The sequence below is a fragment of the Cyprinus carpio genome, chromosome A21 (genome assembly GCF_018340385.1).
Source record: "Cyprinus carpio isolate SPL01 chromosome A21, ASM1834038v1, whole genome shotgun sequence".
Taxonomy (NCBI): domain Eukaryota; kingdom Metazoa; phylum Chordata; class Actinopteri; order Cypriniformes; family Cyprinidae; genus Cyprinus; species Cyprinus carpio.
The window spans coordinates 14,115,346-14,142,298 of NC_056592.1; the positions used below are offsets into that span (position 1 = coordinate 14,115,346).

A 26,953-nucleotide genomic window follows, 5' to 3' on the forward strand; every position below is an offset into this window, starting at 1 on the left:
TAATCTTCCAGAAAGGGGCCAATTCTCCTGTGACCCCACCCCTAGCTCTGCCTACAGCGGCAGTCCTGTCAATGCATGTCGGATAAATGAAAGGTTGTAAGCGAAAGCTCCTGGTTTTTAAAGACTTTGCTAGACATCACCAGAATTCATATTTCTTCCACTACAACCTCATTCCGGCCCAAACCTCACCAAGACCATCTACAATCTCCTTCTCATCACTTAATCATTTTTTAAAACCCTATTATAAAGGATCTTGTAGCATTAGTGCCATACAACATGGGGATGCTCAACACCTTTTGTACCATTACATCCCAGCAGGACATGATTTATCGCGGCTGTAGAGCTGCCAGAAGAGACAGTGCAGCCCAGACACAGACATCCCCTCTCTGTTACTATAGCACAGATACTGCAGATAGTCAGGAGAGATGGGAAAATGGAGAGAGTGCAGCTCTTCTCAGAACTACTAAAATGTGATTAAAATTAAACAAAATAATAACCACTATTATGAAAACAATACGAATCCAATCACTGCCTTTCGGTCAAAAAGAGATAAAACTTATTTTTGATAGAGGCATTTTCTGTCTCTAGAACAACCTAAATACATTTTGTAGCATGATTTGAGCTTAAATAAACTAAACTTATGATATAACTGCTGCCAGATGTTATTGCTGATTTGTAACATGCAATTGAAACTAAATGTCTTGACACAATTTGAGAGCTTTCAGACTTTTTTCCATTAAAGGGCTATAAGCTACACTTCTAACCTAAAATAGATGCAAAGATGGCCACTGAGCGAACTGACCTGCCTTTAAAAGGCTTGAAATTCTGATGGTGTTATTTTTGAATATCTTGCCAACAAGTCAGATATGTAGTCTGAATCGATCCTGGTTCTGTCCCTCAAAACTCCAATTTCTTTTCTTTATCTTCTAAATAAAATGTTTAAAAGACAATGTGTGGGGAAAATAAATCCTTAGATTAAAAAACTGCTGGATACACTTACATATAGTTTCTACAGATTTAAAACAAGCAATCAAAATCTAATATCAACCAGCATGCCTCATGAAAACCTACACTTACCCTGTAAGCATCAAAATCACTTCATAATGGAGATGTGATTGTTTTGAAGGTATAAAATGACTGTTTAAGGAATGCTTGCTGTGCTCGAGACTTCGAGAGGTTAACATTCATGACACAGAATGATGGCTGCTTCAAAACCACCCAGAGGAAAAATAAACCAGCCGGGAAAGATTCATTACCTGTCAGCATTTACTTTCCCAGAGAGCCTATGACCACTTTTCAACTCTGCATCTTGAGACTACAGCTGAAAATCATACTAAAAAGACAACCAAAAGCCCGCAGCTATTCAACTTCAACATCTCTGCTCCGAATCGAGGCAGACAACCTTGTTTTGTGGCAATGTGTTTACGTTCTCTCTCTTGAAATTGGAATAGCCCTCTTTTCATTTGCATGAGCGCTTTGAAACGCCTGCCCTACTTTCCGGAGGAGCAAAGGCGAGGTAAAGCAGAGGAGACAATGACTATTAAGGAAGCTAATTTTGAATAAGAGAGCCTGTAAACCCTTGAGGCAAATTTAACCACAGGCTTTTGTTCTGCCAATGCAGAGTCTATCTGATAAGAGACAGGCTGCTCTGCATATTACCGATAACACTAATTAAAGGTAAACATGCCTTCCTGATTGGTGTGAGGAGGGTGGACAGGGAGCATCGAGCGAGGGCCAGTGATCATGACCTTTGGCTGTGCTGCTCTAACGCATGGGCTCACCTGTCTGTTTACCCACACACACTGCAGGCTAATAGGAGTCACCGAACATGACCTTCACAGTCAGTCAGAGGACAGAGATAGGCTTAAAGAGACAAGTGCCATTGTTCTCTCATGGGACTTTTTTAAACATAGAGTAATTTGACAAAATGAAAAGAGCTTAAAATCCCTCTAACGTATCAGATAATCTAAATTTAGAGTCTAATATTTCAACATTTCCTTGAAGCTGCAGTGTGCCATTTTTCTGTCAAAATACTTTCTTCTATCCCAGCATAAAGTTGACATGAAATGTAATTTCAATCTATTTTCTAAAAGCATGTTGTTGATCTCATTGTGAATGATTCATGCATGCATGGGTGACATTTTCTCTTTTTTGACCTTTTGACTTCCAGTGATTTCTTCTCCCTTCTGGTGTATCCTATCAATTCATCCACTTAAACCCAGCTGCTTTCTTACAAATGACTGCAAACTTGTAATATGTGAACTGTGGTAGTGTTAATGTCAAAACATGAAAATTGTTGCATCATTAGACTATGTGCAGAGTTGCACTGCGTCCATTCTGTATGTCTTCAAACTTTAGCCTCATGTTAATGGGAGCTTTGGGAAATGGGTGGTGCAAGAGTTTTCATTAAGATGGCGCTCTAGAGGTAGATGACTTCGACTCATATTGGCCACATTGGCTGGTAATGAAACACATCCTTTTAAGTCTGGATGCTGAAAAAGCTTTTCACAAGAGTGCATTTTTATTCTTGGCATGTCCCACATAAAATTCCCATCTTTTTTTCTGCAGCTGAATGCCATGCCACAATATAGCCTTCTCTTCTAGTACTTTCTTTTTAATGAGCTGCACTGTTTTTGTGTGCGACGCAGATCTGACGCAGGGGCCCACTTGAATGCAAAGTTATTAGCTACTCTCTCATATGGAATAATAGAATTTCCTTTTCCTATTACCAAACCCTGCCTTTGTCATTTGCCTTTTTGGGTTAGCAATCTTGAAATTTCATGACAACACTGTCTCATGTGATTTTCAAATAAAAATGCAATGTGGCTACAGGCCGCTTTGTCACGTGAAGTGTCATGACCTGTGGCTCTGTGGCTGACCCCCTAATGTGAGGAATGAAATGGCCTTAATCCACTAGACTATGTCTAGACATCTCGCTGCATGGCTTGGCTTGCCCCGCAGGCGACCAATGTGACTGACTGTTCGTAATAAGACACATCAACATTTTTGCAAAGACAAAACAATCTCATGAATGGTAAAGCTTGACAGGAGAACCCAGGTTGTCTTTGTGTAAATGAGACCCATCTTGAAGAGTGATTAAAATAAAAAAAAGAATATATATATATATATATATATATATTATATATATAATGAAATTCAGGAGAGAATACTAACAAAACAATAAGTTAATGAAATTCAGGAGAGAGGATGGAGAAAACAAAAGGATGGAGGGATGCTATCCTCAGTGCAGCAGAGGAAGAAGAGAAGAGAGTCTAATTAAAGTCTGGGCACAGGCTGAAAGACTGACTTATGACTAATCTAGCCTGAAGGCAAATCTCCATTGCGGCATGCACATGGGCAAGACGCTGCAAGCAAAAGCAGTCTTGAGGACTGTTTATATGGCAGCACATGTTAATATTGCATTGAGGAGAGGCAGTTATTGAACATTAAGGTGGGCAGACAGGGAACAAAGGGAGGTTTTAGGAGCGGGGGGGTGCTTCGATGGCTACAACTGCATAACAGTGCATTCACACTCTCACCAATAAATACTGGTAGGTTTCAGGGCTGGGTTACAGTATTGTGGTAATCGCAGACACTGTGGTCCGAAGGTTTTCCTGCTCAACCATGCACCTATGGGTAGGTGGAGGTTGATTTTTAGTGGACTCATCCACTTTTTGCAGTTTTGCTCTGACATCAATGACCATGAAAACCTTTACACTGCCCTACATTGTGCCCTTGGACGAGCGCCCAAATTCCCATATGGTAATTCTGGCCTTGATAACACTTTCTAATAAGGTTCTATATGTTAACATATGCAGAATGCATTTATGAATAATGCATTAGGTATTATGAGTTTTTTTTTACAGTATTTATTAATCTTACTTAATGTTTATATAAAAATAATAAACACCTGTTCATTCTAGCGTGTTTGAAGCATGATTCATGTCCATACAACGAATGTTTTAATAATAATGGTAATATATATTATAAAGTCTCTATTGTATCCAACACACATGGCTTCATATTTTCTACATATGTCTATATCCATGGAATTCAGAAGGGAAAATAACATCACATAAACTTATTCACTTCAGGAATGATGAGGAAAGTCACCTTGTGGTTTTTTCCCCTCTATCAGCGTCCTTTATGCACACCAGTGCAACTCTGCAGTACTGCCCCAGGCAAAAATCCCATTCCCCAAAGGCGTGCCGTCTCGCATTCAGAGTGCAGTAAGAGGCTACGGCAGGTCGGGTTCTGACAGTGGCCCTGCATATCGGACGACAATAAATCATCCACTCTCACAACCAATGAAGGAACATCAACCACATATTAACATCCACTATATCTTATCAACTACAACAACTACTAAATACCAAAAATGCAAATCCAACAAGAAGCTTTAAAGAGTGCAAGGAGGGTGAGATGATTGGTCTGGTGTGGGAGGAGATGTAGCACAGGATTGTGGAGCCTGTCCTCCAACAAAAAACGACCATATAGGTCGTTTGTGCAAGCACCTTATTACGACCTATTTTTACGTTTTAACGTTAAGCGCCTCTAGCGGGCGTAAAAATAATGACAGTATCGCGTTGCGTCTGTCGTCATGAAATGACGTATAACGTCATTACCAATCAAAACGCACGTTTATTTAAATGCAATGTGTGGACTTTTTACACCGATCTCACAGTAATTCGTACAATATTTTACTAGGTGGATTATTCGTTTGAATGACCACACCTAACCCCACCCCCTAAACCTAACCCTCACAGAAATCATGCTAAAATTAATGATTTTTGAGCATACATTTTAATCGTGCAAGTCCATTCTCGGGGATCGATAATTGATGATAGCATGATTGGATTTCAAGGCATTATTAACGCAAATAATCTACAACTGAGCTACACGAACGCAAATCACGGTGCAAATTAAAAGAGTACAAAACATTAATATGAACACGACCTTTTTGCGATAGGGGAGGCAATTGTAGTATACGGTCTGGAGTGCAGGAAGGAGGGCAAGATGATTGGTCGGGTGTGGGAGGGGATGTAGCAGAGGATTGTGGGATACATGGGTGGGACGAGACATCTATAATGAGGCAAGCGGGGTCACCTGTGTTGCTTTCATTGAGTAATCACTGTGAAATAGCTTTGGTTAAGAGAGTCTGATATGGAGTAACAACTGCAGAGTAGAGAGTAGGACCACAGGACTCTTCAAACCACTCTGTCAATGCGAGAGTGACAGCTAGAAGGACCGTTCACACCCACACATGCTCATACGCATACACAAACACTCACACCCAGAGCACTGCACGCAATACAGACAAAAAACACTTGGCCTAATGTTTATAGAGTGTCTCCTAAAATTATTTGGACACACCGGCTACACTTAAAATAAATGAATCCAAAATATCATTGATTCAGGATCTGCGTTACTAATTTAAAAGATGGCTATTTTCCAGTGGTGTTAAACTATTAAAAATCATTTTCAGCAATTTAAATAAACCTGAAAATGTTACAATGTTAAAATGTAAAAATTGATTATATATTTAAATTATTAAATATACAAAAAAATCAACTATAAAAATAACTACCAATAAATCTAACTATCTATAAATCTATCTCTACTCTACTTTTCTAAAAAGAACATTACTTTGTGTTTTTGGTGTAATGAAATGTGTTTATGCGGTTTAAGGTTAAAAAAACCCCACATTATTTTCCACATACTGTACATCTCATCATCTCCAAAATGACCTGACCTACTGAAACGCTCTGATTTTTCCAGCTATCCAGTGCCTTTTTTTATGACAGGACAGTATGTTGACAGGAAGAGAAATCTAACAAATGCTTTGTGATTGGATGAATGCCCCAAGCGTGTGAAACAAATGTTACGCCCCTTGCCGTACTTTGATGCGTGTCCTGGTCAGAACACCAGCGAGACAAGACAAAAACAATAAAACCCATTAAATCGAGCCATTTGTTGCATCCAGTGGAGACATAATTACGGATTATAATGACTTATACTGTGTTTTTACACGTTGCGTTGCATCGCACCACGTAAACATAAAACCATGTCTGCATTTGTGATCGGAGAAATGACAAACAACAAGCGCTACTCTACAGCGGTTCTCAACTCCATTCCTCGCACCCCGCAGCTCTGCATATTTTGCATGTCTCTCTTTGTTAACACACCTGATTCATATAATCGGCTCATTAGAAGTGAGCTCCGTGCATGAATTGTGTTCCCATTGACATGGTCCCTACAAAGTGTTCGTTGCTCCCTACTCCCTAAGCAGGGGAAATCTGTTGACGTTTACCTCACTTGGAACATTCATTCATGGATTTGTGCAACGTCTTCACACACAGACAAGTGTGACATCATATACCTCTGTAAATAATACAATTTAATTTCACGTCTCGCTCACTTCAATGCACTTTGAATGTAACATATATGTTAGCTTCGAACTGGAATCATGGCGGAATATCCTGTGATGTCCACTTCGCAGGGCACTTACAGCATAGAACAAACATCTGAAGCCATAAGAGAAACATACAAAATATGCAGATCAATTGAGAACCCATACTCTAAACTACACAAAACTGCTCTACAAAACCAAAAACTCCAAATCATTTACATATGTAAACGTACTTAGAGACTGTGAGTCAGAACAGCCGGCACTGTATTCTTGGACCACCGGCACTTGTATTCTGTCTCTCCCAGGATCAGGAAACAGTTCTCCATAAAACCCATAAATGCACTGCACACATCTGAATATTTGAGTTGAACTGTTCTGGAACAGTGTTGTAAATACAACTTAACCACTGATTTCTAGTTGTGTCCTCTTTTGGAAGGCCAAACAAAGTATTTTCGCTTTCACTCCGCAACATGGCGCTGGCAGCAACAGTGGAGAATCAAAGGTTATGCCTTCTATCTTTGCGTGAACATTTGGGTGGCGTTATGCAAATCTTCCCACATCGTGACATAGACATGTGTGGGCATGTTAGAATGAGCCGTTTAGGCGTGGTTGACTTAACTTTTATAAAAAAATATCTCTTTGGATTTGAGACTTTTGTCTTTGCAACTTTACAGATTTTTTATGCACCACGAGCTTGTAACACTCCAAAGAGAAAGGAAAACTTGAAATAGCATCATATGACCCCTTTAATCAAACGACAGCAGCTTTTATACCCAGGTGGAAAGCAGAGCATCAAAACCACCAAACAGCAACTCACGAGAAACAAAAAAGCAACAAAAACTAACACACATTTAAAATACACACAATACTAAAATTAAAGAAACACAGAAGAAGCGAATATTTTGTTTGCTCCGCCAATAAATAGTTCCAAACAAAGTCACTGCGGAACAACACAACACAGTGGTGTTTCATTCTTGAACTATGCAGTGTTTATGAACAAAACGGTTGAGTGAATAAAAATGACTCAAAGACTTTTGTTGCCACCTACTGGCGTATCAATGTAACTTGCAGAAAGAGTCCCTGAGAAATCACCACTAATGCAGAGTGTATTAAAATGAAAGGTGAAAATTGTATACATGCATATATATATAACATATTGCTATATATATATATATATATATATATATATTATAAAAGTAATCATATATATTTATAATAATAATATATTGGTATATAAATTAGTGCTGTCAAATGATTAATCACGATTAATCACATCCAAAATAAAGGTTTACATAATATATGCATGTGTACATAATAAAAGTAAACAAAAACTTGAAAAAAGTTGTAAATGTGTGCTTTATAATAAATGCCACTTAGTTAGATATTTTCCTGTACAATGCAAAGACATTCATACAAATACTTCTGAAAGCCACTGAACTGTATAACATGCTGAAGAGAAACAATTATTGGTTCGGTCCATTTGGGTCAACTCCCAGCAAACCCTCTACTCCAGATAATGTGATGAAACAGAGAGGTGGATGTTCTCACGAATCATTTGCTTAGATCGTACTAGATTTGCACTGGCACTTAGATAGAGATCCTGATTGCATAACAGTGTTGTGTTATGACATTTTCAAAGATGTGTACTATAAGATTAACATGGTACGCCCCAAGCATGTAGCAAAATGAAAAACATTGCAAACACATTTTCATAGAAAGATGGAAATAAGCATTCATGCGTCACTGATGTAGGGTGTTTTGGTTAGTCATAAAAAGGTCACATTTTACAATATGGCACAGGGGGCATTTTCTAAACCTAGAAAACATAATGATATACTGTATGTCCTCCTAGGCATTTTGAACGAGGCATTTCAAAGGAAAGTCTAATCCATCAATCGCATGCAAAACACTTCTCGTTTCAGTCTTGGTTAAGTGCAATGAAGCACACAACCAAACCCTAAATCCTCCACACTCACAACATATTTTCTTCGGTTACCAAATGCATCTGCTTTAATTCGGAGCAGCTGAAAATGTCTCTGTAAAATGTATAAAGCATGAAGTCTTGCAGGAAGTTGCTAATAAACAGGAAGGCAGCACAGGCTCTGTGTTCCTCCTCCTCACTAGATTTAGCACTAGAAGCACGCAGCCCTGCTGCACAATTTATCAAAGCAAATTTATGAATCAATTGTCATCTCTCCTACTGACAAACAACTGAGCTCTCCCTCAAACGGCTTGACAAATGGGACGCAAAGCTATAAGAACACTGCGCTGGGGCTGCTTTCCAGAGTTATTATCTTCTTCATGGTTGATTATGACCAAACGCAGCCTTCATTTGGAGAATCTGACTCAATAGAGGTCAGAAAGACTTGTGTGCATGCAGCATCCCACAAACACCTCTGCAAATGCCTTGCAGAATCCATTTAGAAAATCTTATATATGACGCATATTTTCACTAACTGTCCTTGTGGAGAATTCACAGACCTTTACCCATCAATAAGGATCTGTATTGCCACAGTAATCCTACTAAAACTCACCAAAGCTCACATACTTAGTACATCCAACATGTCATAGGCCTTGTACACGCTGCAGATGGGTCATTTTTAAAATAAGGTGACATTGGAATAGATTTATTTGAAATAGTCAAGATACCCCTAATAATATAACCTTACAGTTTATTGAATATTATGAAACAATATTGGTTTGCATTTATATATTTTTTTTAGTATCTTGAATTTTTCCAAGTACCCTTGTGCCCTCCATCAGGTATACCATGTCTATGACATTTATAGTTATTTATTTATTTATTTTTCAAAATTATTTTGCTTTCCAGGGTTATGGGTTGGTGCACGGTCTACCAAGCGTGCAAAAAGCAAAACAAACAAAAAATGACTTAAATTATTAATAAAGCATAAATAATTATGCATATAAATATGCCGCTTGATTTTTTTTTGTAATTGGTGTTACCAGTGTTAAAAACCTGCATTTTAAATGTGGGAAATGTAGTTCCAAGGTGTCCGAATATGCCTACTTCCATACTATACACTCTCAGAAATAAAGGTACAACAACTGCCACTGGGGCAGTACCTTTTCAAAAGGTACACTTTTGTACCTATTAGGTTCTAATATGTACACTTCAGTTGTACCAAGTACCAATATGAACCCTTAAGGTACCAAAATGGACCCTTTAGGTCCCAGTGACAGCTGTTGTACCCTTATTTCTGAGACTGTATAGTAGGCAAAAAAACAGCACGTGAGCAGAGGAGTATGTCTGTTTGTACCTACCCTACAGCATGCAATTTTGGATGCTGCTAAGTTGTGGCAGGACTACACCATTGCTATGGTTACCACTATGTCAGCTATCAAATTTCAATTAAACACTATATTCTGCACAAAAAACACAACAATAACCACTCCATCATTTAAACAAACACGGCTGCCACTCCCAGAACTCTGCGGTGTGTAAGTGTCTGTAGTTCAGTGGGCAAAACAAGAAAGAAAATTTGCTGAATAACTCAACTCTTTCAACAACAATTGCACCTTTAATTATTACACCACACATTGCCATTTGACAGATTTTTCCTCCTTTTTTTAATCACGGCACATCTGTCTAGGGGATACACACCACTAAAAAGAATGATTTCCCAGAGGTGTGCTGCCGCCCCTGGCATCTGTTCCATAGCCAAAGTGCACCTCGACCAGTCAAATATGAGATGGATGGTGCACTGATGAAGCTCTAGAGCTGCTGCACAAAATGGGCCCATGAAAAATACTGTACCACAGGGCAGTGTTACCCAACAACTTCTTGACTTAGATATACCCACAGTCCCTAAGTAAGACTAAAAAGGAGTTTCTGTTATTGAACTGCATATCATTTGGGATTATCATTAATAATATTAGCATTATCATTAATATTATTAACTCAAGCAATATCATATTAACTCAACTCAACTCTCTCTCTCTCTCTCTCTCTATAAAATTTCTTTGTTTATATGTTCTTAATTTTTTCGTAAAATCCCAAAATATCAAATCCAAAAGTAACCAAAATAATAACTGCCCTAAAGCAATGAATATAAAATTTGCCAGCAAAATAGGTCTGTGTGAATATTATAATAAGAGAGTTAAACTATTCTTTTGTGCTGTACTCCTGATTCCCTTCCACAGAGATGGCCTTTGCCACAGGGTGCTTTCTAAAGTTGCTTAATGAAGGAGGCTTACAGTGGGCTGTGATTGACAAAGGCCAATTTAATCTGCCTATTAGTCAAACACACGGTGGGCGCAGCTAATTATAATGGGAGGCGCTCCAGCTCCTTCGTTTTACATTGCCAGAGATCTTTTGTAGCTTTAAATGATGCAAATCGAATTGTCTGAAACATCTCTCTAAGCTTTTGTCCTGCTATACAACAGCTAGTTCTAGTTAAACTGTTGTTTCAAAAGTGCTGATATAACAGTTCAACAGCAATAGGACATTTTTCACTGCTCAATCTGCTCGTTAGTGTTGATTTCAAGACAGATTATCAATCTGGGCATTACTGGTGGGGATTTTTAATCACTCTTTCTGTTAATGAGTGAGTCATTGACTCAATAATTCAAACAATTCGTTCAAACCCGCTGATTCATTCAGGGACAAAGAAGTGACTGTTTTTATGAGTGAGTCATTGAATCATTCATTCAACCTGTTTATTCAAGCCCACTGATTCACTCTGAATGAAACAAATGAGTGGCTGCATCCAAAACTGCAAGCTCTCTAACTAGGTACTTCTTTAGATTAAATAATTACTTTGCAAACATTTAAAAAAGAAGGTTCAATATACTATGGATGTGTGTAGTATGAATGTATTCTAGACATGCAACATTTGTCATGTTGACATGGTCATGTTACCTACAAGTGCCAATAGCTTCACTTTACAGCCATTGACAAATACTCTCCCATGGCCTCATGGGATAGTACTGGATGCACTCTTATGAATATTAGGTTCTTTTCGCTTACTGTTTTATGAATACTGTGAATTCTCACATACTATTCTTTTCACATATTCGGATGCAGCCACTATCTTTATGAGTGAGTCAATGAATCATTCATTAAATTGATTTGTTCAAACACTGATTCATTCAGAGAATTCATTCAGTGAGACACTGAATCATTTGTTCAGCAAACTGAAACAGTGATTCACTCAGGAACAAAACCATCACTTAGAGATGAGAAATGGTTGATGCAGGTGTTCTGGAACTATTTCTGTTGCAAAAATTCACATAATTACATAACTGGCCATATAATGTTTATAAAGTAAGTTACTCAATATTAAGTTTTTTTTTTTTATTATTTATATATATTTTTACTGAATTCTTGAATAAAAACAATATCACACTCCAAAAAACATGCCTTTGCTCTGAATATCAGCACAGCTGTTATTACCAGCAGCCAAATCACAGGAAGTCCAGCAGAATCTCACTGTTTCTGTATTGTAATCATGTACCAGTGTAAACAAACAGAAGAACAACAACAAATGGCCACTGAAGCATCTGCCATCCTGTCCGCGTTCTCTTTTTGATGTCTATGCCAGCTGGCAGAGGGCACCAGGGGCACAGGTTCACATACCTGGCCGTGCTGATGTCACGACCAGTGGGTCAAAGTCTGGGGTGGCATCTACACTCCATTTCAAGCCCTCTCTCCAGGGGTCCTAGGTGTTCAGTTAACATGGCCACCAAGACCATAAAGCTCTATTAATCCATCACTCTGTGCCCCAGACAGGTGGGCAGGTGAACCCTGGGGCACCCTCAACACATGATGCCAACAAAATGGAGGAGGCCAGAACCTTAGTTCAGATCGATACGCACCCACCCGGAATACAAAATAAGTCTGCTATTCTTTACAAGCTGTAACAACCCCTGGCTCTGTCTCATTCATCAGCCCGGGCTGTTTCTGCTCAGTTATCATCTAACCTCAGAGTCCGTGGGTAAATAAACGATGCTACAAACCCAAGCAACATCATCAGAGAGAGAAAGAGGGATGAGTAGTAGGAGAGAAGAAGAGGGAAAACCCTGAAGTCAGCTGCCTAAGGGCCATCGGGCTCTGCTACGCCCACCGTAGCCAGTCATTCCATACATCTATCATGCTCACGACCAACTGGATTATCTGTCCTTGCTTGTAATTTACAAGCTCAAGTAAATCCTGCTTCATGAAGGACAAATTTTGAGGCGTAAGCTGAGTTGTCTTGAGAGCAGCGTGAAACCTCAGATGCTATTTGCCACGCCTCTCCTTCATAACTCGCTGTTTATGTCTACCATAAAGTTTACAGACTCATTTTTATATACAACCGAATATTATTTACGACACAAACCAAATCACAGAGCACTGTAAACAAAGTAAATGCCATCGCCTTGGACTGGCATGCTGAGGACAGAGTTTTGGATACAGTGTTTTTTTTTTCTGACAGCCCCATCAGTAAGGCTCAAATATGTTAATAGCCTTTATCAGCATAAACAACAAATTATTAATATTAATGACAAGGAAGGAACATTTCTGAAAAAAAAAATACAATATTATTATTTAAATCTCCTGTCTTTTATGATCAATGCAATCATAATTAATCATGTAATTTTTGGTAAATGTTGTAATTAATTAATTTTGTAAACAATATGTGGTCACTTATTATTTAAAATTTTTACACGTGTAATGTTGTAAATAATGTTCATGACTAATTGTTTCATTCGATCACTTCATAAGACCTCAATATATCGTCAGGAGCCACAGGTATTAATTTTGTGTTGCCTGATATAAAATTTTTTAACCTCACAGAAAAATAGTAACAACTGATTACATCCACCTTACTTACCTAATGAAGAAAAAAGTCACCTTAATCTTGGATGGCCAAGGGTGAGTAAATTAACATAAAACTACTAACTATCACATTCTGAATTCTACCACACATTTGACTGATGCAAATTTATAATCTTATAAAACTGCATAAAATGATACATTTTATTCTTAATTGTCAAATATATTACTTATTAATATTTTATTTTATTATTGATATTTATATATTCTTTCCTTAAAAAGGTACTGTGTCCACAGCTACATGTACAGCAATACAGAATCCCCATGGGGTACATATGTCCCCCACATTGGGTATCACCATTCTGATAGATACCAACACAGAGAAAAAGCCATCAGAAAGGATGTAAAAAATCCTCCACAGATCCATCCTTCAGCCCAAAGAATGTTAGGCTCTTGTGCTTTGTGCCTGTGACAAGAGGAACAAGAATCTGAAAACAAGCCCCAGTCTGTGTCTGGCAGAGCAGCTGCTCTCAGACTGTTTATGGCTGTGCTGCCATGAAGGCTCACAGTGTGAAAGTCGACAGTTCACGCTGAATTAATTATTCATTCGGAGGAACCTTATTAAAATGCATCTTTTTTTTTTTTTTTACTCCCTTGAAATATAATTGCAAGTAATAAGCCAAGAGGTCAACGAGGCATTTACAAGCTTGATCTACCCTCATACTATCTCAGCACTATGTTGTTTTAACAGGCTAAATTAATATGAAGGGGTATGGTGTTTTCTTCATAAACTGTTCAGTGATAAATGATTCCATCATTTTTTGGGTAATTTTCTCCTATCTGCCTGGGTGGGGGAGGAGGTGTATTCGGATCTTATCAAGGAGAATTGAATGTTAAGACGTAGCTTCTATTCATCATTTGATCCATGAATATAGCTTCATATGTCTAAAGCCCCTGAAGCGTTCTCCAAAATAACCCAACTTAATAAATTTAAACAACTAAAACTACATCAGTATCACTGCCAACACACCCTGAACTGTGCGAATGGAAATGGCAAAAACTACGTCAGTAGCATTGCTCACCAAAAGCCTCCAGATATATTACATACTACAGTTTTTTTTTACAGCAGAATCATGTGATGTTTGTATTACTGTAATTATGAGATTCCGGTTTGTAAAACATGTTCACACAAGCATACATACCATACAGTTTAATGTAGTTAGCACATAGTTGAAAAACTGTCTAAGGCCCATTAAAAATAACCTATAACTTAATTAATGAGCCACTTTCATAATGACTATTATTTGTAGTACTGTGGCTTTGTCCATTGATAACTCAAATCACACGGTTTCATTTTTGCGCTAATAGTGTTACCATAAAAATACATAATTCTAAGCCAGAGGACATGAACCGCCCCAAGTAGAACGTCCAGAGTTGTCATCTAGTAATTATGGTTATTATGTCATGGCATGAAAACAGCATGCCTCCACTTTACTTAAAAATTTTAGGATGTCAGTGGTAAGCTTCAGCTTTGTATCATGTCTACACTAGATGTATATCTGGCTCCAAGAGAAGAGGTCCTTTTCCCACATTAGCAATATTTCTTTGCATTTTATATATATATATATATATATATATATATATATATATATATATAAATGATTCGCCTGATTCGACTACTAATCTCACAGTCGAATATTCAAGGGGTTGTATGATTATGCCATTTTGGCTATATGGGGGTGCTCAAATGTCTGATTTCACATAGAACTACTGGTTTTCTGCCAATAAGTTAATATACAGCCTATTATGATAATTACTATAAATAAGAATCTGAAAAGAAAGAAGCTTAAAATAAATATTTGAATGAGCAGGAAAAAATCCAACCACCCCTATAGAAAAGTTGAACTTTCCATAATCTGTGACCGACAGAGTAGTCTTGGCGGCAGGCATTAAAAACTTTAACAAGACTCAAACTGACACAGACAGAGTGAAAGACTGGATTTTTTCGATCAGGTAGAGTACAAGTGATTTCAAAACATTTCAGCCGGTTTATATATATTGTGTATACATTATTTATCACATATAAGATTCATTTGGTTGAGTCAAGTGCTTCACTGAAGTACTACGGTAATTATCTTTTCAGTACGCAGTGCGAGCAGGACAAACAACAATGCAGAATATAAATAACTATGACTGGGACTGTCATATACATAACATTACAATGAGAACATTATTATAATAAAATGCTATGAATTTTTAGAGTTTAGTTGGAAAATTCAGATTCGACTATGAAAATCCGGATTGGTTGAGAAATGTGAGATATTGTACTGGTATCGCTACAGGAACGCCCTTTCACCGTTTGTATCACTCCGCTTCCCGTATTTCTCACAGCGAGTGTTATGGTGGACGCCCAAATCTACTAAAATTTTAAATAATAAAGTTTTTGTGTGACAGAATGTAGTTTTAAGAGTTTTTTAGGTGAGAATGTACTTGTTTTGACTTCAAATATGTGGTTGTTAATAAAGATAACGTCTATTTGAAAATTTGCTTCAACAGTTTCGGAGATGTGAGCTCCAGGGTGTCAGCGGCTGTTCAGCACTCATGAACCCGCCGAGAGCAGCCTCACCTCAATTTGCCACTGGCTCTGATGTCTCTATAGTGGTTAAACAAGATATAATTTGTTTTGGGTAATTCTAATGGGCAGTGATTGGTTTCATTAATCTATAGCATTATTTGTTCCAGAGCAAGTAGTTTTGCTTGAGGGCAAAATCTCATCACGTTATATTTTATGTAAGTTTAATGCTGTATTTCTGAGCACTGACTTTGTATTTTTGACTGAATTGTCTAGCAACTTTTATGATGGCTGTTGTTTATTATTCAATGAATACTATTTTATATTCATAGTAGTATTTAGTATTGGGAAACGGTTTCCCAATACTAAATACTACTATGAATATAAAATAGTGTGTATGTTCGTGATGGTGATTTTTGTGACATTGTTCCGCCATTAGATGGCGACAAGAGACTGTTTTACGAGTCAGCAGTAAAGACTTTTAGATTGAAAGAGACTGAAATGTAAGATCTTTTTACTTTCAACAACAGCTTGTAAGACGCAGTTAACAAATGCACTGAGCAGCGCTGTCATCGGAAATCATCCTTAATAGATGAAAGGACAGTACGACAAAGATACTGCTTTCCTCAGTGGACATTCAAACTAATGTTTTATTGTGAATATGAGATTGAGCTGAAGAATGAATGCTGTATTAAATGCAGGTAATCACATTGCTCAGTCAATCTCATAATACTCTACATATAATGTAGAGACCTATTAATACAGTGATACAATAAACTTTTAATGAAGCAACTTAACGTTCCTTCATTACTAGTTCTAAAGTGACATTTTCAAATTAGTAATGAAGGCTTGAGCTCAGCTGTTAAACTGTCAAACTGTTATTTGATCTGTGGAAGAAGAAAGTAGTTTTGCACAAAAGGGTTTTAAACTCTTTCCCCGCCATTGATGAGTTATCTACAAGTTTTTACGGCTTTTCGTGTTATACACTCGGGGGCGCATACACCCTTTCGCGCTTTCACTGTATTACATTCGGGGTGCTATTACACATCTTCTGAATGAGTACAGAACCTTCCGAACAAAAACACACGTGAACAGGACGGAAAAACTAGTGATCTCTTATGTATCAGATGCATATGAAAAATAATGCAATCATCAGCAATAGACAGCATATAAATGAAAACTGCATAATTTTATGGAGTAAAAAAATACAGGAAGTGGTATATATGGCTGTGCAAGCTTTGGAGGTGTTGATGGAAGCGATTTACTGGATTTATGCTTTGATAATCGCACTGAATATTATCCAGATGTAGTTTTTGATAAAAAGTGTGATTTTCTCACCTTTTTGCTCAAAATTATACATTTTTATGAAACCAACCTATATTCAAGTGTTGATAAAAAAGAATGCTTTAAGCTAGAATAAAACTGATTTTATTGTTTAAAGTAGAGGCTTTGATCTTTATTTTACTGTATTGCACATTCAAATATTCATACAGCAAAATATACTGTAGGCCATCAAAATTTAGGGAAAATCATCAAAATTGCTGGCGGTGGCTGGCAAGTTTTTATATATATATATATAATATATATATATATATATATATATAGATATATATATATATATATATATAAGGGCTGTCAATTTAATGCATTAATTTAATTATATAATAAATATAATGCAATAATATAATGCAATTAAAATATTTTAATGCAGTTAATGCACTGGCCCCACTCCAGACCTGAAAGTCACGACATGACATTTCATACATTTGACTGTTTACAAACACTGTGATGTAGTACATAAATGCAGTTATGTGCCCCTAAAATTCAAGATACTGGGCTAAAAAATGATGCTCTATGAGTTTTGTCTCATATTTATATAATAATATAAGCGATATCACGAGCAGTGAGAGCAATATCACCAGAATGCTGTTTTTTCCTGAATAACACGAGTGCAAATGTGATTTTATACAACAGTTTTGGCTCAATTTTGCCAATGAAAATATTACATATAAAGCCACAGCAGAACTGTTGTGCAACTCAGAGTTATTAATACTATTATTATTTATATTATTCTATTATTATTTCTATTGTAAACTATACAAATTATGCATTGATAATAATAATAAATTATATATGTGTGTGTGTGTGTGTGTGTGTGTGTGTGTATGTATGCATATATATATATATATATATATATATATATATATATATATGCAATATATAACTATATATATGTCACATAAATGACAGATTCCTTCCTATTATATAAAATATATTACAATATATAACATGAAAAACTTGAAAGTAACATTCTGAAAGATGACTTCATAAATATTTCAGATTTACAATGATACAGTCAAACTGAGATGATGGACACAAGACGTTAGAGGATTGTAAGACAATAAATAACCAAATTAAGAGGCCTATTAGTGCCTATTCAAACTGAGCTGTGATACTCACAATGTGCAACTGCAGGTAGTCTCCGAGGCCCTGGCTGCTCTCCACCTGCACCAGGATGGCATCACTCTGCTGGGTGCTGAAGCCCACGGCCAAACGGTCTGCCCTGGTGCTCGGCCGATCATTGGGGGCCCATGTGTACGTGATGAGCGCTCCTCCTCTCCCAAAAATATATGTGGTCCCAGCTGCCAAATGAAGGAAGACAGATAGCATAAGCTAATGATTCAAAGATGCTGCATGAGACCAAGGAATATAAGAAAGAAATCAAGTAAGATGTGGAGCAGCACAGCAGGAGGGATTCAACAATATGAGCGTGTGAGGCAAGATGGATGCTAAAGAAGCATCTCACATCACACATTTGCCCTGTGCTCTGCCTCATATGAGATAAAAGCGTCTCTGTCTTTAATAAGTTGCCATCTGTTCTGATGTGCCTTGAATGCTCATTTGCAATGTGTTTCCTTAGTGACAAACGTCATATTCAGGACTGACATTTTTGGAGCTGAAGTGTCGTATTGGCCTTGAAATGCAGGGTCCATTTTTGTGCAAACTTCACCAACTTCTTGACCTCTTGTTGCACTTGTTCTTCGCTGCATACTTGGGCGCTAATATTTCACTACCATTGGACATGGCATCGAATCACAGTGGCTGTATAGAAATGAGGATCTGAAATGGACCCAGTGCTGTGCTGCGTCAGCTTGGTAAGAAACCACCGCAGGACGGGATGGATACCCGACATGCTTTAAACTGCCAAACTATCCTCGCTGAAACAGCCCTAGAGAATGAACCTGGGCAACTGTGTTGACCGATTTGCCAGGGTAAAACGAGAGGTTGTAATGTGAGCTGCCTCACTGTTGAAGCACAATAGCAAAGTAATGGGAAAAGGTAAATAAAGTCCAGCTAGAAAAACATCATCAAGAAGGTCCCAGAAACAAGACACATAAGAAAATAAAAAATCTAAAAGAGTGTAGGAAGAAGGTATTTTTGAAATTACAACTGAACCTAATGAATTCCTTTTAAAGGCAGGGTAGGTGATTTGGTTAGATTTTTTTTTTTTTGATATGCTGGTTGACAGTCCCTTCACATCCTGAGAGCAATCACTAAGTTAAGGGGTCTAAATGTATTTATATGTATTTATATCGTCTGTGGAAGGTGTAGGACCATAAAATGTTCGTCCAATCATATTCCTCTTTCTGAGGACTATGACAGGCTGTCCTATTTGCCTTTAGACATTTGTATTTGCATACCTCTGCGCACCATTGCCATTGGCACGTGAGAATGGAAGGCTTTATTATTGTAATATTATGTGCATTCTCACCAGTGAATGAGACAAGAGGTATTCTGACAGCACTGTATTCAAACCTCATAGTGTTAGCTTCATGTGTTTTGGAGAATGCAAGGCTTTGGAGAGTGATTTGCAGGGAAGGTGGGATTTTATGCTTTCATTATTTTCATTATCTTTCATTTCTTGCTATTGCTAACCTCTCTGAAACTGCATACCCTACCCTTACATGTCTGAGAACAACTTCTTTAAAAATATATAATATTATATATCCATGAAAACAGGTGTCCTATTTTCAGAAAAAAGGGACAAAAGTATCCCAAATACTTTCCATCTTAACGGTGCACTCAGTACATTTTTGTTCGTTTTGCCCATTGCTAGTCATCCCAGTGGTCAGGGTTTTATATTGACATGTTGGCCGGCTACATACACCAAATGAAATTGATGTTTTTAGACTTGGTTTGTACTGGCTCACAGGGACTGGGTGCTGCATTGCAGTGGCCTGCCTTAATTTTTCCTTGTGTGCGTCTGCTTTTAAGTTGTGCTGCTTTCTTTCTGGACTTCATCCTGTACTGTGTTATACACTTTCAATGTTATTATTTGTCTTTATTATGGATTTTGTTTTGCTATTATTTTGTTATGCTTGCTTATTTTTTTTTTTAGATTAACTTTGTTTCATCATTTTTTACAGTAATGTTTGTTTTATCAAAAAAAAAGTGCAATATAAAAAATAAAATATGAAATGAATGCATTTATATTTAATTTTAGATTGCACTTTTTCAACAAACTTAGAAAAATATTAAAATATATTTATTTTCTAAATATATAATTAATATATATAAAAATTGTAATTAATTGTGTTAACACAACTTTTGATTTTAATAATGTATTGAAATTAAGATTAATTTTTACAGCATTTGGTAATATTAATTAATTAATTAATTAATTGTGTTAACACAACTTTTGATTTTAATAATGTATTGAAATTAAGATTAAGATGAATAAATTCTGTAGAATTATTGTTCATTGTTTATTAATATAAAATAAATGACTAATATTAACAAATGAAACCTAATTGTAATTTTTTACCAAAATGTTAACAATTTTATCTAAACCAAACCACCAAAAAAAAAAACACTAAACCAAAAAAATAAAAAACAAAACAAAACAAAAATAAAATGCTTTAAAAAAAAACTTCTTCTACCATCCTTTCCTTGCTTGAATGAAATAATGAAATAACATTCACACACAGTCTATGCTGGAGTTTCTTGCAAAGCAACTCTAACATTATTTAAAAGCTCTGCAAACATCTGTCAGGTGCTTTCTGTTTGTCACGCTCGACACTCCAGATATTTAAGGCCAGATATTTAATCACCACCCAAACAATGAAACTATTGCTAAATAAAAGACCCCCCACAACTTACCAAAAACCTCACAAAAAAACCAGGATCCAATTTCCCCCAAAATCTCACCTAAATGCCTGGATGCCAAAGTGGAGCCACCTGTCATTCCTGGCGCTTGTGGTCGTCTAAATGAGCAAACAGAGTAGGTGTGGGGAATTCAATTAAGTGTTCTGGCAAGTGGTCCCCCTAGGCGTTATGCGTGTTACAGAGTACTGAACACCTGCTCATGAAAGCTGCTAACTAACTTGTTGAGTTTGGGCCGCCTCGCATCACAACAACTGTTTGAGCTGCTGAAATATGAGGAACTCTTATGATAAAATGCTAAAACACATGGGATCAATTAGGCCTATTCATTTAATTGGAGCTAAAGTATCTGTGTTCAGCAGGGTCCAGAATTACACTTGCCAAGCTCCGAATTAAAGTAAAACTCACTACCAGCAATTAAATCAAATAAAACCAACATAAAATAAATTAAAGGGGTCATATGATGCAATTTCAATTTTTCCTTTCTCTTTGAAGTGTTATAAGCTTTTGGTGCATAAAGAAGATCTGTAAAGTTGCAAAGACTAAAGTCTTAAATCCAAAGAGATATTCTTCAACCACAGTCAACCACACCCCCCTAAAACGGCTTGTTTTATGAAATATATGAAATGTTCAAGCATAGAAAAAAGGCGTAACTTTTATTCTTGCTGTTGCCGCCACTGAGTCGCTGTGTGTTTTGTTGTGAAAGCGAAACTACTTTGTTTGGCCTTCCAAAAGTGGACATGGACACACATAGAAATCAGTGGTTAAGTTGTATTTCAACACCATTCCAGAACAGTCCAATCCAAAAATTCAGATGTGCGCTGCGCATTTTATGGAGGATGAGGACTGTTTCTTGAACCAGTAGTCTGCAATGTGTCTGTGGCATAACAGCTGTTTCTATAAAGTTGGGCAGTTCAAACTTTGCAAGGACAGCCTGACACTTCTGATTCATAGCCTGTAAGTACATTTATTATACTTAAATAATTTTCCAATAATGATTCAAACGTGAGTTTTGAGCAGTAGAGTAGGCTTTTTATTTGTTGTTTCTCAGATCACAAATGCAGACATGGTATTATGGTTATGCAGCGTGATATTTAACGCAACGCATAAAAAGACAATATAAGTCATTATAATCAGTAATTATGTCCCCACTGGATGCAACAAATGCCTCGTTTGTAATGGGTTTAATTGGTTTTGTCTTGTCTCATAATGTCCAGATCGCGAACAAATCTTTCTATTTAACCCGATCTTCACCAAATCGAACTGAATAATTTGGAACGTTTCATGTATCCAGTACACGCTAATCCTCAAATTTCTTAAATTATTCGGTTTATAACCATGCCTTACACTCCCTCTGACACGAAATAAACCAATATCCCAAGTTATTTAGTTACTCCTAACAGTACATTGACTGAACTGCTAAAAGAGAACCGATGATGGGATGTGCACGAGCAGAGCAGCTGGACTGAGTCTCATGCTGCTGGCCTGGGAGACGGCATAGTATGTTAAGGGGCGTAACATTTCCATCACACGCTTGAGGCATTCGGCCAATCACAATGCACTGTATAGCTGGCCAATCAGAGCACACCTCGCTTTTTCAGAACGATGAGCTTTGTAAAAATCACCGCGTTTCAGAAAGGCGGGGCATAGAGGAGAAACAATAATGTACATTATATGGAAAATAATGTGTTTTTTGAACCTTAAACCGCATAAACACATTGCATTACACCAAATACACAAAATAATGCTCTTTTTAGCAGCATCATATGACCCCTTTAATCCACATCTGCAACATAATATAAAGTTGAACTCAAATTATAATAATAATAGTCTGACCCTCAATGATGTAAGCACCATGTAATTCAAATCAAAGACAAACAAACCACCTACCCACCAACTTTTACGTCAATGGAAAATTTAGAGTTCCTGATTTATTTATATTTTAATCCATAGCTCCATGATGTGACACGTGGAATATTTCTCACATTAATCCACCCAGACAAAAAAATACCAGGAACAAAACCACAATGTGTCTTGACATTTGTGACAGGCACAGTTTCACTGAGAGACAGATACTGACTCATCTCTTATTATTCTGCGAAAAACAGCTCAATAATTCCAGCGTCAATTTTTTTTTAAAATATATATATATACAACCCATGTGTATTTGTAAATATTAATTTTTTTTGATATAATATATATATTTGTGTTTTTAAAGCATCCCTAAGATAATTAAGGAATATTTATGGCTGGGTTTTTTAATTTTCTCAATTTACTCACCATTGGTAGACTTTGCTTCATAAACCATGTATAGCGTCTAGACAACCCACGTGACTTCATTGGCCCAAGGACGTTTTTTTATGGGACGTTTAGCCTGACACTTCACAGCAGAGGTTTTTTTTATGGGACGTTTAGCCTAACACTTCACAGCAGAGGTGAAACTTTACTGCTATCATGATGCAATCAGAAAGTGTATAAAGTCCCAAAAACAGAATTGATTTCCTCACTCAGAATGAATAAGAATTTATCAGCTTGATTATTCTCTAAATGTTGGACAGGTTGTGCTAAACCTCATTTATCTAACCATTAAAACTACAAAAAAAAACCTGATAATATTGTCTGCTTTAGATTGGTTATGACCTATACTCATTTATCTGCCCTTGAAAATTATGACATAAAACCATTCATAGCCTTTTCTATAGGTGAAAGAAAGCATCTTTTTGTTTGTTGGTTTTGTTTTGTGTAAATAAACACAAGTATTTATATTATTCCACAATGGCTCTTTGTCAGGCTTTAGTGTAGTGGAACAAGCGAGGGCCAGTGCATTAAGTTCCTGATAGGTTAAGCATTTGTAAACAGTGTTTAATTCAATAAACACACTGAATGATCTGTCCACACACCGTCTTTGGGTGTGTCTTGGAGGCAAAAATTCAATTTTCCTGCTTCAGTTACTCCCTGTAATTCAACTAAAAAGACTTGTGTGTATTGAGCAAGATAAAACCAGTTTCTGAGCCGTGTTCCATCTAAAAATACCAATCACAAAACAACTTTTATAATCCTGAATCTATGAAACAGGAATTTTGGGCAGGATATATTAAAGTGCTTGTCCCTTTGTTAGGCTGTAATTGTCACAGACACGAATCATGGTTTGCTGGCGAGTTTTGAAGGTGGTATTACAGAGAATTTGATTCGACAAAACTATAAACCATATTTTTTATATACAAATACATAAACCTAAGATAAATGTTATAAATTCAGCACACACACAAACACTTCTGAATACATTTAGAATTATTTAGCATAGAATATAATAACAATTCTCTCTCAAAACTTAATTGTTATGAAAAAATATTATTTGCTTTGAGCTATTTAAAGGGTATCTATTACACAAAATCAACTTTTACATGGTGCTTGGACATAAATGTGTGTTGGCAGTGTGTGAACACAACCACCCTACAATGATAAAAATCCACCCACTCCTCCACTATATACATAAATGTGCCAAAAATATATACAATCAGATACATAAAAAATGTAACAAGAGCAGAGAGTTTTTTTAATTTAGTTTTTTTTTTTTTTCCATATCATCACGTTGTTTAGAGCATAAGAAACAAATGGTAAAAAAAAAAACATTTTTGAAAAATGATATTTTATTCATATGTTATGCTATGTCCTCTGTAGTGGACACTAGGACTCAGTTGTTTAAAAAATAAAATTACATGAAATTATATGTATAGGCAAAAACAATGGGATTTTATTTTTTACAATCACCAAAAACTTTTTGGGTTTCAGGAATTTTTTTTAACCAAAATTTGTACAAAGATGATTCTCAACTATGTTATGAAATTATGGAATGAATTGATACACCATTTTACTTTATGCAATATGTGGGTAAAATGGCTATAAATTAATATTCCCATTCAATGCAATGTATCTATACACTGTATCTAATTTGCATATTAATGTGTTCTTGGAGCAACATTTAATGTAGAAGTATAATAATTGGAGTGATATTTGGCAACATTTTAATAATAATATCTAATATTTCATAGGAATATTGATGTATAATTTATTGTTGTGTCCCCCAAAATGCCTGATAAACATGATTTAAGTCCTGATGTCCTCTACAGTGGACATGTATGAAATCAATGCCCTGTTCTGTAACAGAAAGTCATTTTTTGATTTGAAACCCAATAACATTTTGACATAATGTCTGAGTTGTTGGTTTATGAAATACAATTTGAAAAGTAGTCTGATTTAAATTATAATTACACAGACTTGAAAATTCCGTTGACTTATTACAGGGCCTAACGTTAACCCAACTGATGGAAATAAATAATAACTGAACTTGTTTTGTTGCAAAGCACAATATTATGGTGAAATTAGATCTCATGTTTGTTGAGTTAAAACCGAATTATTGATGTATAAGCATAGCAAGCATCATAGCAAAAAGCTAACAAACTTAAGAGTTACACCCACCAATTAACATCAGCCCTTCATTCATGACATGGATACCGTAATAATCATACAGAGAGAACAGTTGCATACCTTTATCTTTTGCTCGTTTCTCCTTTTCTTCTTTTCTTTTTTTCCTAAATTGGCCACCTGATGGCTTTGACCTTTTCCTGTCCATCTCTGTGTTTATTTGGCACTTGACAATCAACAGATTTCCCATCCCCCAACACTGTCACTCACGACCAGAAATCAAGACTAAACCAGTTCACCTTGGTGACCACATAATCGTTTTGTATTACCTATTTTTTATAAGCCATTTCACACAGTTCAGAAAACAAAAATGTGCAGGAACTATAGGCCTGTATTTATAATATTATGAATGAAATGTGCATTATTTGGAAGAAAGTTAAGGTGTGACTGACTTCAGCCCACTAATTCCATTAGAGTATTGCTCTATACAGTGGATCCCCCTACAGTGGACCTACTTAAAGAAAAACATAAGAGTGACTAAACTGAGGGGGGAAAATATAAATATATATATATATATTTAATAGACTAAACTTTTTTAAACTGCATGATCCATCTTTTCTTTTGCTTCTCAGATTAATAAAAATTCAACAGAGTTTTCTTATGGTAATATCACAACTCAAAACCCTGTGGGATAAAAAGCAAACACATAATAACAAAAATAAATGAAAATAAAAAAAAACATTTTTTGACTACATCACTTCCCCAATGAACAGTAGAGCAAAGTGATTTATTCTCGCACTTTTCATGCAGCTTCAAAACGGGTTTTACATGTTTCTTCTTTTCAACAAGGCAAACAACAATCTCCAATAAAGCGTTGGGATTGGATTTCACTGAAAGCCCCTGTGAGATGCTGTGATTAGATGAGCTCTGTGTATGGAGGCTAAAGGGAAGTGAGTTAGGAGCAGTGCAGTTATTTGCTGTGTGTTCCCAGATGCCCACAGACAGAGGGATATTGGAATCATGTCCACTGGATCATGTGTGTACAGGCTCAGTCCTTCTGGACCTGACATTCCTCACAGTTCTGGGAATAAAAGTCAGCAGTCTATACAGAGACATGAACGTGCCCAAAAGATGAGAAAAACTACACAATGCTCCAGTGATATTTGTGAAAGTTATTAAGTGATGCTGCAATAATGTGTTAATGAGCATTACTGCAGCAAGTGTACAGCACAGAATAATAATGAAAGAATTAGCTCATTTTCCATCGTCTTTGTGCTAGTAGACTACTACGTACTTTAAATGAACAGTATTATCCAACCACAGGTTTGTGTAATCATAAAATCTAAATATTCAATCTTTTAAGGTCTGCTTCTTTTGTTAACATTCATGTTAAACTTTCTTTTTTAAATAGACAGACAGACAGACAGACAGACAGACAGACAGATAGATAGATAGATAGATAGATAGATAGATAAGCTTCCTAATCAGTCAAACTAACAAATAAATTTAATTTTATATATCCACCAAATTCATAATTTATACTTCAATTAAATATACAAATATAAAATACCCAAATATAACATTCTAAATTAAATTGTATTAATTTACT

At 36.3% G+C, this 26,953-nt stretch overlaps 1 protein-coding gene across 22 annotated transcripts in view; it reads right to left on the reverse strand.

Moving 5' to 3' along the window:
- Nucleotides 1-26,953, reverse strand: part of nrxn2a (neurexin 2a) — a 282,683-nt gene that overhangs the window by 25,038 nt on the left and 230,692 nt on the right. For all 22 annotated transcript variants that reach the window (XM_042710980.1, XM_042710986.1, XM_042710979.1 and 19 more), the window contains one exon: nt 18,217-18,398. In XM_042710980.1, coding sequence (XP_042566914.1) covers nt 18,217-18,398 — 182 coding nt within the window. The remainder of the gene's footprint in view (nt 1-18,216; nt 18,399-26,953) is intronic.